General features: G+C 36.5%; 1 protein-coding gene across 8 annotated transcripts in view; it reads right to left on the bottom strand.

Annotated features, from left to right (window-relative positions):
• LOC134539336 (acetyl-CoA carboxylase) overlaps window positions 1-13,642 on the bottom strand; it is a 148,928-nt gene that overhangs the window by 58,437 nt on the left and 76,849 nt on the right. For all 8 annotated transcript variants that reach the window (XM_063381272.1, XM_063381273.1, XM_063381269.1 and 5 more), the window contains 5 exons: window positions 11,386-11,556; window positions 7,730-7,892; window positions 5,736-5,898; window positions 4,186-4,440; window positions 3,537-3,703 (listed from right to left, as the gene is read on the bottom strand). In XM_063381272.1, coding sequence (XP_063237342.1) covers window positions 3,537-3,703; window positions 4,186-4,440; window positions 5,736-5,898; window positions 7,730-7,892; window positions 11,386-11,556 — 919 coding nt within the window. The remainder of the gene's footprint in view (window positions 1-3,536; window positions 3,704-4,185; window positions 4,441-5,735; window positions 5,899-7,729; window positions 7,893-11,385; window positions 11,557-13,642) is intronic.

Here is a 13,642-nt window from a genome sequence, read left to right as displayed (position 1 = left end):
CCATATCACCAATCACTCATAGAAAAAATAATTAAATTAAAAGTGTAACATGCATGAAGCCAAGAAGTTTTACTGATAAATTTTAAGATTGTTTTCTGCAACATAGTACTTAATTAATTTTTACATTTAAAAAATTTGTGATTATGATTTAAATTATTAAATTATTATACATACTGTACTTTAAGTTTATTATCAGTTTGTTCAACAAACCAATTATCTACTTAAAAATTTTCCTGGTTTAACAAATGCAGTCAGATTTTAATTTTTTAGCATTTTGCACCAATCTTTTATGATTCAATACATATTTTTCTATTTTTATTTTATTCTATTTTGCATTAACTGTTCATGGACTCCTGTGAAGTGTTGGAAAAAATCTCGTCATATGTTCAAATTTGATTAGAATAATATCTGATATTTTCAAAATGTTTTGAACAAAAAAAAAAAAAAAATCGCAAAAACCTGAATGCATATATTTACTACTATTTGAAGATCTCTATATGTTTCCCAGGCTTTACGGAAAGTGAAGAGGCTTCATTAAGAGGGCAGGGGATAGTTTTTTCTTAATCTCAATATTTCACTTTTGTGGTTACTTTAGATGTACTTCACTACTATTTACAGTCAAACCTCTCTGAAACGACCCCTCACGGTTCCCAGGAATAGGGTCGGAATAGAGGGGGGGTCGTAATAGATGTTTTCCGAAATTTTCAGTTGATTTCAACCCCCCCCCCCCCCCCCAACCCCTTTTCCCAAACCGCTACTCGCTAAGAAACCAGCCATACAATGGCAGGATGCTGTCACTCACAATGCTAGACGGCTGTGCTTTAAACCTTCATGACAAGTCCGTCGCCCTACAGGCCACCTCTAAAGAAAATATGTCAATAGACAGTTTATTTTTACTGGTTAGATTACATGTACGATTTCTTGCTTGCCGTAGTTAAATACACTAGAACCCCGATGTCACGAACCCCGGATTTAACGAAGCAGTGATTTTACGAATACATTCTCGAGAACCGTCAAAAAATTGGACATTTTGACCAAAATGTGAAAATCAGAAGAAAAAAAATTTAAAACAAAACAAAATGAAAGATTATTAAAATCTGTTAACTTTAACACACAGCGTATTTTTTGTGTCGGCTTTAATATTTCCAATAATGTTCATGTGAGAATAACAAAAAAATAATGGGACATTTCCTTTAAAAATACGGCAGCAGTAGCTTGTGCAACGTAAGTGGGAGCGCGGGAATATCGTCTAGACAGGCTGGCGGCAGCACAGGCGGCGGATGCATGACGTCATACGGCTTACCTCTCCTTCCCTTGTCTAGACTTCAAGGTTCATCCCTCCCAGGCATACAAACCATCGTGTCTCTCTCCCCCTCCTACTTCAACGTCCTTTGGCATGTGAAACTGTCAACATCCTTCCTCACCTTCACCAAACTGTGTGCGACTAAAGCCAGGTTTGTATAGTCCAGTTCTGGTAAAATGAAAAATTTTTAAGGGCCCCCGCGACAGCCATTTACCGTTAATTGTTTTGATACAAATTGTTTGTTAGTTACACAACATTATTTCTGAAGGAAAATCACTGAAACTTCAAAATTTATTTAATGGAAAAATTTAGCAGGGCCGTAAAAGTATTCATTTTTGCCGCAAATGAACTATACTCGCCCTTCCTGCCGGACAACATTCTCGGCGCGTGACGCATGGCAACTACAGTCGTGTGCCGCGCACAGCCACGAAAAACCTACGCAATTTCCAAACTATACTATATATCCGACTGGAGTCTGTTTACGAAAAGCATTTAAGAATTTGTTAATGGTTCTTTTGAGATAAAATGGCTAAAAGACATGTTTTCGAAGTTTTAGGTGTAAAAAACCCGTTACAAATTTCTTGAAAGTATCATAGGGAAATGCATTACACCTTTATCTTTATTTTTCCGCCATATAATGTTATGGTCACCGCTCAAATTTCACTGTTATCTGACGGGAACGAGATGACTGCGCGCCAGTTCAGAAGCCTTGCACTTAGAGGTTTTACCGCGCTAGAACTACCATTGAGCGTCGATCTTATCATCCCGCTTCACTAACACACACGCTGACCAGACGGCGCCCTAAAGCTGATTAGAGGAAGCATGTAGAAATGCAAGGCAGGAAATTTTTCCTGCTTATCAACCAGGACCCGGGCAAGTCTTGACTATTAAGCTTTTCACATTAAAATATAAGAGACTTGTATTGTGTAATTTCGGTGTTATTTAGCGGTTTTTCTTAAAAATCGCTTTTTTCGCATTTTCCATATAAATTCGCGGAAAATTTCGCGATTTCGCGATTCACCATATAATCGTGGCCCTAGTTATTGCTCGCGCGAGAGGAGAACGTGGAATGTTAGAAGAAAGATAAATGCGGGGTAGACAGACGGCAGCCAGTGTGTTTCCTGCGCGGGGAATAAGTGGCGTAGCCTTTTTTTTTATGCTGGGTGAAGCGACCTTTTTCTATCAACCCACGGGAAAAATTAATTGCTTGAGCTGTCAAAATAAACATCGCTGCGGCAGTTAAAACAAGTCGAGGCGGGCGTGCATCCAGTCGGTCGCTGTGTATTGTCAACCGATAGTAATCAAAATCAAGAGAAATCCAGCAGGTAGCTTTGCCTTAACTGCGTACCACACTAGACACTCGCAATAAGCTAAACGTAAACACGTTGCCACAAAAACCTTTATCTGCACCCTGCCGACAAAGGGACGTGGAATGGGGGTTGTTAAGCGCTGACAGCGGTCGACAGGAAGCACTCGGCAAGAGAAACGCAGCAACACGTTACTCACCACAAGAAACTTATTTTCTGTCTGTTTATCTTCGGATTTTCGGCAATTTTTTCACGGTTCCTCGAAATCGGGTTGTAATAGAGAGGTGGTCGCAATAAATGGGGTCGCAACAAAAAGGTTTTACTGTAGTTATTTACCTTAGTCATTTAAATTAAAATAAATGGCTGTATAAATTTTGTCCTTTCCTCTTTATTTTACAAGAATATGCTTCAAACAATTTGCCTGTCTACCTCTTATAGAATATAACAAAAAAACTTCCAACTTCAATCACATTCATATTAATTTAATAATTTTTAATTTACTGAATAGCCTACCTACATTTCTACTATTCGTAAAAAATTAATTATTCATGCCAAACAAAATATCATTATCCTACATTAATGAAGATCTACTTTAATTTAAATTTATTAATAGATAAATTGATGAACATTTCACTGTAAAAATATTACACACAGTATTTTCAAGACAAGCAGTACCACATGAAAAACACTTCAGCAAAAAAGAAGTAGGCAATCACATAATTTAAAATCAAATCAGTGTTGGTCAAACCAATTGAAGCTATTCAATTCTAGAAAAAAAATTATTTATTTATTTATTTATTTATGAATATTTAATGTGCAATAGTTTACTAATCCCACAACAAAACAAACAAATACCACTGAATTTTAAAATTCAATCCATGCAGTCAATTCAAGAGAAGCAAGTAAATTTTCATAACCCAACAAACCTCCATCAGACAATCGATGTATATCGATTTCTTTGGACGAGTTATTCATGACTAGAAAGTAGGTGTTTGGTCCAGATTTGGTTACTTGCACTTTGTACTTGAAACCGTCATTTATGAGTTCTACGTCGAATGTATTCTCCAGTGTGTTCGATGCTTGCACTTGGCCCCTGCAAAACAGTTAATAACACTTATTTAGTATTACAGGCAGAAAATGATGAGTAAGTTTTAGTTATGTAAAACAATAAAAACTATACGTTATGATATGACTGTATGATTAATATCAAACTGTAAGAACATAGTTTTATTACAGGAGCATTGAAACAAATGTATAGTAAAAAAATATATAACTGAAAGAAATAAAAAATTTAAAAAAAAGTAGGTAATCATATTGACATTTGCTAAAAATTCTTTTTAAAGAAAAATATTACTCTGATATACTATAACTTTCAACATCAGCATTCCCTCTTAACACAGTTAAAATGATGGATGGCTTTTTAAAACATAGCTGCAAAAATCTTAGCAAAAATTGTTAATGAAATAGTTCAGACCAACACAGCACATACAACCTCACTGAAAAGTTATCTAGGTGAGCTGTGTTGCGGAACAAACACGAGAAAAAACACACAAAAAACCCAAACACAAATGTTACCTCTCCAAAGACGACTGGAAATTCTGGAAAACGTTAAGGATGGTCCTATCAGCGATATGCAGAGACGCGCAGATGACGCCGAGGATGATATCCGGCTTCTCTGCCTGCATCCGCTCTGCAATCAGCGCATCGAGCCACGACGTGTCGATGGAGTTGTGCTGGAAACTTGGAGTCTCTAAAAGCTTGATCAGGTATTCAACTGTAGTGCGGAAGTCTCCGCGAATCGACAACTCCTTCAGTGCTATCACAAGGTTCCTATAAAATAAAATAAAAATGCAACTAAAATTTACACCAGTTCCAAAGAAAAGTTTGTAACAAAGTTTTGTTATCAAGCTGAAATTATTATTATTACTAGAGACTAGGCAAATATGTTTTTTATTTTAAATCAAATATGAATATGAATATCAAATTAGACCAGTAAGAATTAGAATCCAACTAAATTTGTTTTCATATATAAGAAAAGTAAATGTGTATTGTAGTGGCTTTCAGGAAATTAGATAAAAAATAATAAAGTGAAAGGTTGGTTAGGTTAAGTCAGCTATAATTACTATAGGTAAAATTTTGTTGAAATATTAAAATTTTATTCATTTATTTATTTAAATTTGTTACATGCCCACCGACAGTCTTGAGACTTTAGAGGTGGGCACGACACAAAACAAGTATGAAACAAAACAAGTAAAAACCAAACACTATCACAATAAATACAGACAGCACAGGATAAACACAAAACATGAAAACAGAAATGACATAGGAAAATATAAATAATTATTTTTCATAGTAATCAAAATAAGATCTGCAAAAAAAATATTAATAAAGAGTGCAATGCAAATATGTAAGGCAATTGCAGTATTAGTGAATAAACTTCTAGAGGGTAGGTTTAAAAAAAATCTACAGTGAGCAGTTTTAATCTATAGTTAAATATGATGTAGTTCTAAAAAAAATTTTTTTAAACTTGTTTGTTTGAATTTTCCACTTTGTGCAAATAAATCATTATTTATATTAACATAAATGGATTATATTTTTTGGCTTGTTTTAACTAAAGTGTAGGAACACAGTAGATGCTAAGGATGTTCCTCTCTTTTTCTGTCCAGTGTATGTGTGCTTGGTAAAAGAGGGAAGAGTTCCCCCCCCCTTCCCTCTTCCACGGACTTTCTTCCATTCACGAAATAAGTCCCACCAAATGCTGTATACAGAGAGCTAAGATGTTACACATCAAAACAAGTAACATATATCTACTCTATCACTACACCATTTCTTTAGACTAAGCAAGGTAGCGCAGTAAGACACTGGACTTGCATTCTGGGCGGCTTAAGTCTGACTCACAGGTCCGAATCTTCTTTTTTTTTCCCATAGTTTCCCTAAATAATTCCACGCCAATGTTAGGATTGTTATTTATTCAATTTAATTTAATATAGCCAATTCCTCTCATGATATTGCCAAAGTGTTAACATCTCTAATGATCACCTTGCTGTTAATATGATGTAGAGCCCAAAAAAAAAAAAAGAAAAAAAAAGAAAAAAAAATGAAACTTGTCCTCCAACTATACTCACTCCCTGGCCTGTTCCCTGTTTTCACCCCACGAAAAGCAATGGCCAAACTGGGAGTCTGCGAACTCGTGCAGTCCTCCCGATGAAGCCACGCTGAAGTAGCCCCAAACGTTTTTCGAAGAGCGGAAATTAAGTTCTTGGACCGTGCCAGAGCTGGGCTTGAAACCTAAAATAAAAACAAAATACAGTCATGGGGTGAATCAGAACATTTCAGAATATCACAGATTATTAAATCCAACCCCAAGTTTGTCAATGAACTTATCTTAATTTTAATGGGCATTAAAATTAATCAAACTTAATCAATTTTTTTAGCACATTTTTTTTATAAAACACATTCAACTAAACCAATCATCAAATAAACCATAAATCATCAAATAAACCATAGACTATATCAATAAATTTTGCAGAGACCACTATGCAAAGGTACTAAAAAAAATAAAAACACATATGGTAAAATACCGTATTTACGCATCTACATATCTGTCGCACCTTTAATTTTTTGGGGGGAAAATCTAACCTTTTCACTGTAAGGGTTGCCCCCGAATATGAGTTGCACCATAAAACTGTCTCCAGTAGAATACAAGTGAAGTCTTCATAGTCCCTGATTACTGCCCATAAGAAAATGCATTGATGTCTTTTGCCTTTCCCCTCTTGATCCTTTATGACCCTTCCTCCCCTCCCCCTATCACCCTAGCATTATTTAAAACAAAATATAAAGGAAAAGAATGCTATTTTTTATACCCATGTTTCCCTTCCCATCTTCCCTAAGAGAGAAAAGACCACAGGCTATTTCCTTATCAATATTTTTTGTCAGTTTCTTTAATAAAAACAAGCATGCCCTTTACAGCAGTTCTGCCATGAATGAAATGTTGCAGTAGAAAGCAGAGGGAAACTCTTGCAAAAACACACAGGTGCGTCACAAAAACCTGCAGAGATAGACGTGATGATTGAGTTCACAGACGGGAGAGGGAGGAAGTACCATAAACGTCGCTGCATGGCCACATGCACTCAACACACACACACCCACAAACACCCTTCCCCTCATTCTCATTCTCATTTTCTCTCTCTCAGGCTGGTTTATTTTTAGATTTCCCCTCTTGCCGAGCACCCCCCACCCCAAAGGCGACAGACAGCAACGTGGCATGCCACTGCTGGCTGCAGTGGCGTAGCCAGGATTTGTGTATGGGGGGTGTAAAGAAGCATGGCCCCCCTGTATTAAAGCGAGGGGTCCGGGGGTCCTCCCCTGGGAAAATTTGGATTTTAACGTGTAAAATAGTGCTATTTTAGCAGTTTTCGGTACTTAAATTTAAATATTGCAATGGTAAAATTTTTTATTAATTTTAATATGAAATTTGTTTAAGTGACGAATAAGAAATTAATTAAAGATTTGGTGCTAGGGGGGAGGGGGGGTTTGAACCCCTAAAACCCCCTCCGGCTACGCCCCTGGCTGGCTGGGTAGCTGCACAACAGGCAGCAGACGTAGGGGCGCAGTTCATGATGCTTTACGCTCACTGCTGAGATATTTTAATTTAACACTTTATATTTACTCGCGACATATTTGTTAAAAACCAACACATGCTAGTTATTTAAGCATATAGTTAACCACAACAGTGCACTGTTAATATATATTTTTTTTTACCCAAAATGGAAATTTTCACATATGGGTCACAATACATTTTATTTAAGGAAAAAACCAGCATGAAATCTGGGACCTTTATGCAGGTGAATAACGTAGTACAACAAGCATTCATCAATTACTAAACTGTTTCTAGACAGTTTCAAATTTTCAAAAAAACACTTGCAATCTACAAGTCCAAAACAAACAAACTTTAAATCCAACTGAAAATTTCTAAACCATAATTATGGTTCGAAGCCCAGGCCCGACAGTTGCTAAACACGGATTAAGACACACACTGTGACACACACAAACTTGCAAAGGACACAGACATACACAGTAAACCAGTATACACGTAGTATACATATTGACAGACACTAACCCTCATCAGGATTTTCACTAGTGATACGAGCTGCTATGACATGGCCCCACGGTTGGGGCTTGTGGTGAGGGTAGTCAAAATCAATATCGCCGTCGCTCCAAGGAGATTCCCCGTACAACAACCGAATGTCTTTGATACGATGGAGAGGGAGACCCATCGCAATCTGGAAACAAAATCAAACAGCATTCAAATTACATGTGCTTAAGATACCTTTACATTGAATGTTAATACTGCAAGAAATCTCTAAATACAACACGAAATTGACTTCTGTATATACATACAGTGTAAACTCTTTATAACGTCACTCGATTTGATGACAAACTCCTTAAAACGTAAAATTGCTTGACTCTGGTTGGTTTACGTTGTTTTCTATACAATACTACACTCTATATAGCGTCACGCTCACTCTATTTAACAACAATACGTAGAGTCAAGATTTTGTGGTGTTATTTTAAGACAAATTTCGGTGTAAAGAAATAAAGATTTCGGTGTTATACGGTTTTATTTTTTTGCTCAAAATACCCACGGCAAAATTTTCTTGCTTTCCTGTACGACATGCAAATTTATTAAAACAAATATTAATAAACACTAAAACCTCATGATCTAATTACAATTAAGTTCATTTGCAAATTCATAGATAATTAAGTTCATTTGCAAATTCATAAATTCAAACTTTTAAATAACTACTAAAAATTTCACAATTACAATCACATACACTACAAAATTACACAATTAAGCACTTCCAAAGTAACTATTATGACTGTTTTATTGAAATGCTATCATAGTTAAATTTTCCACATTTTCTGGAGTGAGATGTTGTCTTCTGGCACTAACTACCAGTGAGTAACTGGAAAATGAACGTTCTGCATCAACATTTGATGTTGGGAACCAGATTGCCCTTAAACTGGCTTGAGCAAATTCACTGTAGTCACCTTTAAGGGAGCAAAGTACCTTTGCAACATCAATTTGGCTTGTTTCTGGCAATGAAAGTTCATCCTCAATTATTTTTTTAAAAGCAACATAGCCATGTATAAATGTATCAATGGGAAGATGGGAAACAGAAGGCAAGTTATGCAGAGACTTCTGTAGGTTTGCATCTTCTATGCTAACCCTACTCACATTTCTTGGGTTGAACAGCAAATTAATGGCATTAAAGACTCTTAGACAAGGATTTCATTTAAGGCTTAACCTCAAACGCTTATGTTTCTCACTCGCGACATGTTTCACAAGCGTATCGCGTCTCTCGTAGTCTAGCCTGCAGTTACAGAATGTGCATATTAAAATTTTATCACTGAAATAAAATCCTTCGCTGGAAAATTCTTTCGATCGGTCACTGGCAAAAAACCTTCGTTTTAGGCATTATCAAAAATTTTTAATCACATAGGAAGAATTTAACCTTTTAATACGCAAAAACTTGCCGTGCTGGAAAGATCAAAACAATGGAGAATAGATGCGAATACAAACGCATACCGAATACCAACATACGCCCGTGAAAATTAATACCGACATAAACATGTACTATTTATTATTTACAATCGTTACGTTAAGCAGAGTTAATTTTATTTTCGTACCCTACGTACTTTATTTTAAATAAACAGTAAATTGTATCATAGTTATCAACATCTTAAATTATTATGGTACACAAGATTACCATTTAAAGAAAATACTACGTTAATTCCGAGACTTCGTTTTAAAATCTATAATAAATCACCGTCGCATATAATATATATGGCTGCTAGTTACTGTCAGAAATATTTGATTGTGCTGAAGATAGTGAATTGTCCTTACAGAATGGAAAAAAAAAACGTAAATAATCAGGATAGGCAATATTTCGTGACATATCGCGGATTTCGCACAATTTCGTTTTATTTCGTGTTTTCAAGCGGTTTTCGGTGTTATTTCGTGTTATCGCGTATTACCATATAATCGTGACTCTAACAATACGGCATTATACATATTTCATTAAGCAGTACTTTCTAGGTTGCCGAAGTTGATAAGAACTGCAGCTGTGTACATTTTTTTGTTTGCTGTTTTGCTGTTGTATTATCTAGCACGTGTTTACTTCGACTGACGTACCGGAGATTCTAAGAAAATTTGTCTTTTATGTTTGTATGATGAACTTGCACATGTTCACCTTGGTCACTAGACTTTTGTCAAGTTGTTACACGTTATCATTATCGAAGTAGCTTACAGACTTTTGAACTGTAAACATGGCGAGCAAACGAAAATCTTTGTGTATTGACGAAAAGGTTTTATTAATACGCTCAATAGAGGCGGGAGAAAAGATCAGTGATGTTGGAAGACACTTTGTATTTAGCCGCTTTACCGTGTCTACAATATATGGAAAAACAAAGAAAAATATCAGACTATACGAAATAAGTGTTATTTGTATGAATATTAATGTTCGCGTGAAAAATGTGTACTATATTAGTAAATACATATTATTATAGAATAGTAAAATGATATCTTTTATTTCTCTCCATTTAACGACCACTCTCTATACCGTCGAAAAATTCTCAGTCCATTAAGTGTCGTTATATAGAGTTTACACTGTATTAATATATATCATAAATATATGGGTATCAAAAATAAAAAATTTGATGAAAGAGTAGTTAAGTACTTTCATAGTGTGTGAAATTCTGCACAAAAAAAAATTAAAATTTTGTTGAATGTGATCTTAGTACAGTATTCACATGAGCTTTTGTGTAATACACCAGAGATGCAAATAGGTGAATAATAACATTCTAAAGTGAAATTTTGGTTAATTTGGGTCAGCTACGTTAATAACAGAAAAAAAAATTAAAAAATATTTTTGCAATGATTTTACTTCTTGTTAATGCATCTGACCTGACATAACCCACCTTTTACTTCAGTTACTAGTTGACTTATTTCCAGGGCCGGTGCAAGGTAAATTGGTGCCCTAGGCGAAAAACCCAAAAAAAATTTTTCCTTGCCTCAAAATACATCACGTAAGCCTAAAATTTTGTCAACAATCAAATGTAAGCAGGCTTGTGTTTTTTTTTTTACTTATTACAAATCATAAACAGGTCACCGTGGACTTTAAATAATTATCACTTATATCAATATAAACATTCCTAACTGTTACAAAAATCCATTTTCATCTAGTTTCAATAATCGTTAAAACATATTATATCAGCTGTTATGTGTCGTGCTGCGCCGCCCCCAGCTACTTGATGCCCTAGGCGGTTGCCTAGTTCGCCTACATGGACGCGCCGGCCCTGCTTATTTCCTGAAAGGCAGCTAACATTTAACATTAATGTGTTTTGTTTGCAGCGTGAGAACACGTGTAATTCTGGCGAGCACTGAAGACTGGGATCAGAGAGCCTTGACTGGCTGCAGTCATGGGTACGATGACAGTGGCATAGCCAGGGATAAAACAGCGGAGCCAGTTGAGGAGGGCCCCGTTGAGCTGCTGAAGCTGTTTGCGGGTGCTAGGTGATTGCTTTTCATCAACGAGGGCCAGCTTATCTGGCACTGGCCTACGAACCTTCGGCACTTACTACGTGGCCCAGGAACTCCAACTCCTCTGCCCCGATGTGGCACTTGATTGATGGGGGTGCACGTGAGTCCGTGTGCGGCCAACTATATTCGAGAACCGGTGCGAGATGTCGCAAGTCGCAGTGCAAGCCACCCACCTGCAGCTGCGCAGCTGGGAGGTTCACGTCGGCGACCATCTCCGTGCACGGGTGCTCCACCTGCAGCCGCGGGTTCAGCTCCAGGAAGAAGTAGTTGCCGTTCGTGTCGTACAGGTACTCCACCGTGCCCGCGCTCACGTAGCCGACCATCTTCGCCAGCCGCACCGCCGCCTGCCGACAAAGAGACAAGAACAACATCGTCAAGGGGTGTATTAGTGTCGGTGATTGCAGAATGGTTAAGTGCGACGCTTGCTGGTGCTTTTAATTGTGGTATCTCTTTGAGCGTAAGACTCTGAAGTGGCACGCAGTATTCTCGTCGTGCATAGGGCGACTATGAAATTTGAGCAGTAACCATAAAATCAATTATATGATGGTCAAATGATGATAAAGGTGTAATGCCAGGCCCTTCAGTGCTTCCAAGAATTTATACCGAGCATGTCCAATGCGTTTTAGCTCTTTTCACTCTTCTAAAAATAGTTTAAAAAACGAAGTACGGGCTCATCCGCCCTCAGAATATTCTTAAATGCTTTTCGTAAACAGACACTACTCTCATATACTGAGCAGTTTGTTAAATTGTATGGTTTTATCTGCAGCTCTCTGCACACACCATGTGTGTGTCGAGGTAGGTGGGGCCTATAAGGGGCTGCCTCAATATGCAAGTAAGTTCTTAAAGCATGGGGTACTAACATGTTCCTCGCATCACATGCCTCTTCTCCGCTCCGCACCGGCACCTAACTGGCGTGCAGGCTCTGCATCATTCAACACGTCTCCATGGATCTTTAAGCGGTGATGGTATGATTCCATGGTGGAATATTATAGACATACCAATCCTACTTACAATTCTGTGTGCTAAATTTTTCATACCCAAAAATATCACTTTTAGAATTTTTTTGCAGTCCGAAAAAAAGACATGTTCAAATGATAAAAATTAAACCCGAATTGAAACCACCTCTGGAATGTACAACGGCTTCTAAACCTTTGATAAATAGTGAACCAATCGTAAATGGCATGGAGATATCCATACTCTTTGGGGCCAAGCCAGGCGACTGACTTCAATTATGGGTAGCTAAAAATTATTATAACAGTATCTTCTTTTGTTATTTGTTATTTCACTTGCAATTATAAACTTTTTTCATGTACTGGAGAGGTTGGGATATGTTAATTAATGAATGAACAATGAACGAACCAATGAATGACTTCATGTCTGATTGAAATGAGGGATGATAACATGAAAATAAATCATTGATGAAATGAATGAGTGAAGAATGAGAGCAGCCAGTGAAAGAAAGCCCAATGATTCATTGAAACATCCTCCACATTTCCCATTAGAAAAACATCCCGTTCAACCTCGCGGAAAAACAAATCTTGATTCTCTTGTGGGAGACCTGAACACCTAACTATCATGGCTCCTTTTATGGCATATGATACAGATAACCAATTGCATTGTGTGGTGACTAAAAACCATTAAAAAAAAAAGTTCATAAAACTCCACATTAAAAAAATCCACTTGAACCGTAAAAAAAAAAAAATCAATAATTCACTTTAACTATAAATCCAAACAATAAAGTACATAGGAGGTTCACAAGTGTAGTTCACAACTGCAACAAACATGATTATGAAAAACACGCTGAGTCTTAACAGTTGTCAGACTCAATATTTAAATTCTTATTCCCCCTCCCCCCCCCCTCTGACCAAGAGCACTTTATTCCTGAGCGTTGCAATTATCCTTTTTCATTACGCACTGATGAGTCATTGCTAGAGACAAGATTTTATGGTTTTATTTTTAGTCTAATTATGTTTTTAAAGCAGAATAATTGGGTGTTATTGTTTTTTGTTTTAATAAAAGCTTTTTTCTAATACTTACTCCAATAAAATGCTGCATTTTTATGATAAAATCATTTGTAATAAATTTTCCTAAAAAAAGATTCATTCCAAGCAATAAAAATAAAAAAGCGAGCATTTGTGGTTTAAAAGTGATTCAAAAAGAGATTCACTTAGGTACAAGTTTTTGTTTGGAAATGTCATTCCTTGAATTTCAAACATTAAAAAATTACTTTTTTTTATGATTTGAATTACGTTTGGGTTAAATACTACTTAGTTCCACAATAAAACTAGCAGTTCGGTGCTATATCGTTGCATTTTGGTGTTACGCTGTGTTTTGACATGCTTTTAGGTGTTATTTTGTTTCTATCGGAATTCATTGTATAATGCTGTCCCTAGTCATTGCCTTGACTTACCTTACACGCTGTGAATAAGT

Source organism: Bacillus rossius, chromosome 15, assembly GCF_032445375.1.
Source record: "Bacillus rossius redtenbacheri isolate Brsri chromosome 15, Brsri_v3, whole genome shotgun sequence".
Classification (NCBI taxonomy): domain Eukaryota; kingdom Metazoa; phylum Arthropoda; class Insecta; order Phasmatodea; family Bacillidae; genus Bacillus; species Bacillus rossius.
The sequence above is the reverse complement of the archived record's forward strand: the minus strand, read 5'-3'. Positions and strand labels throughout refer to the sequence as shown.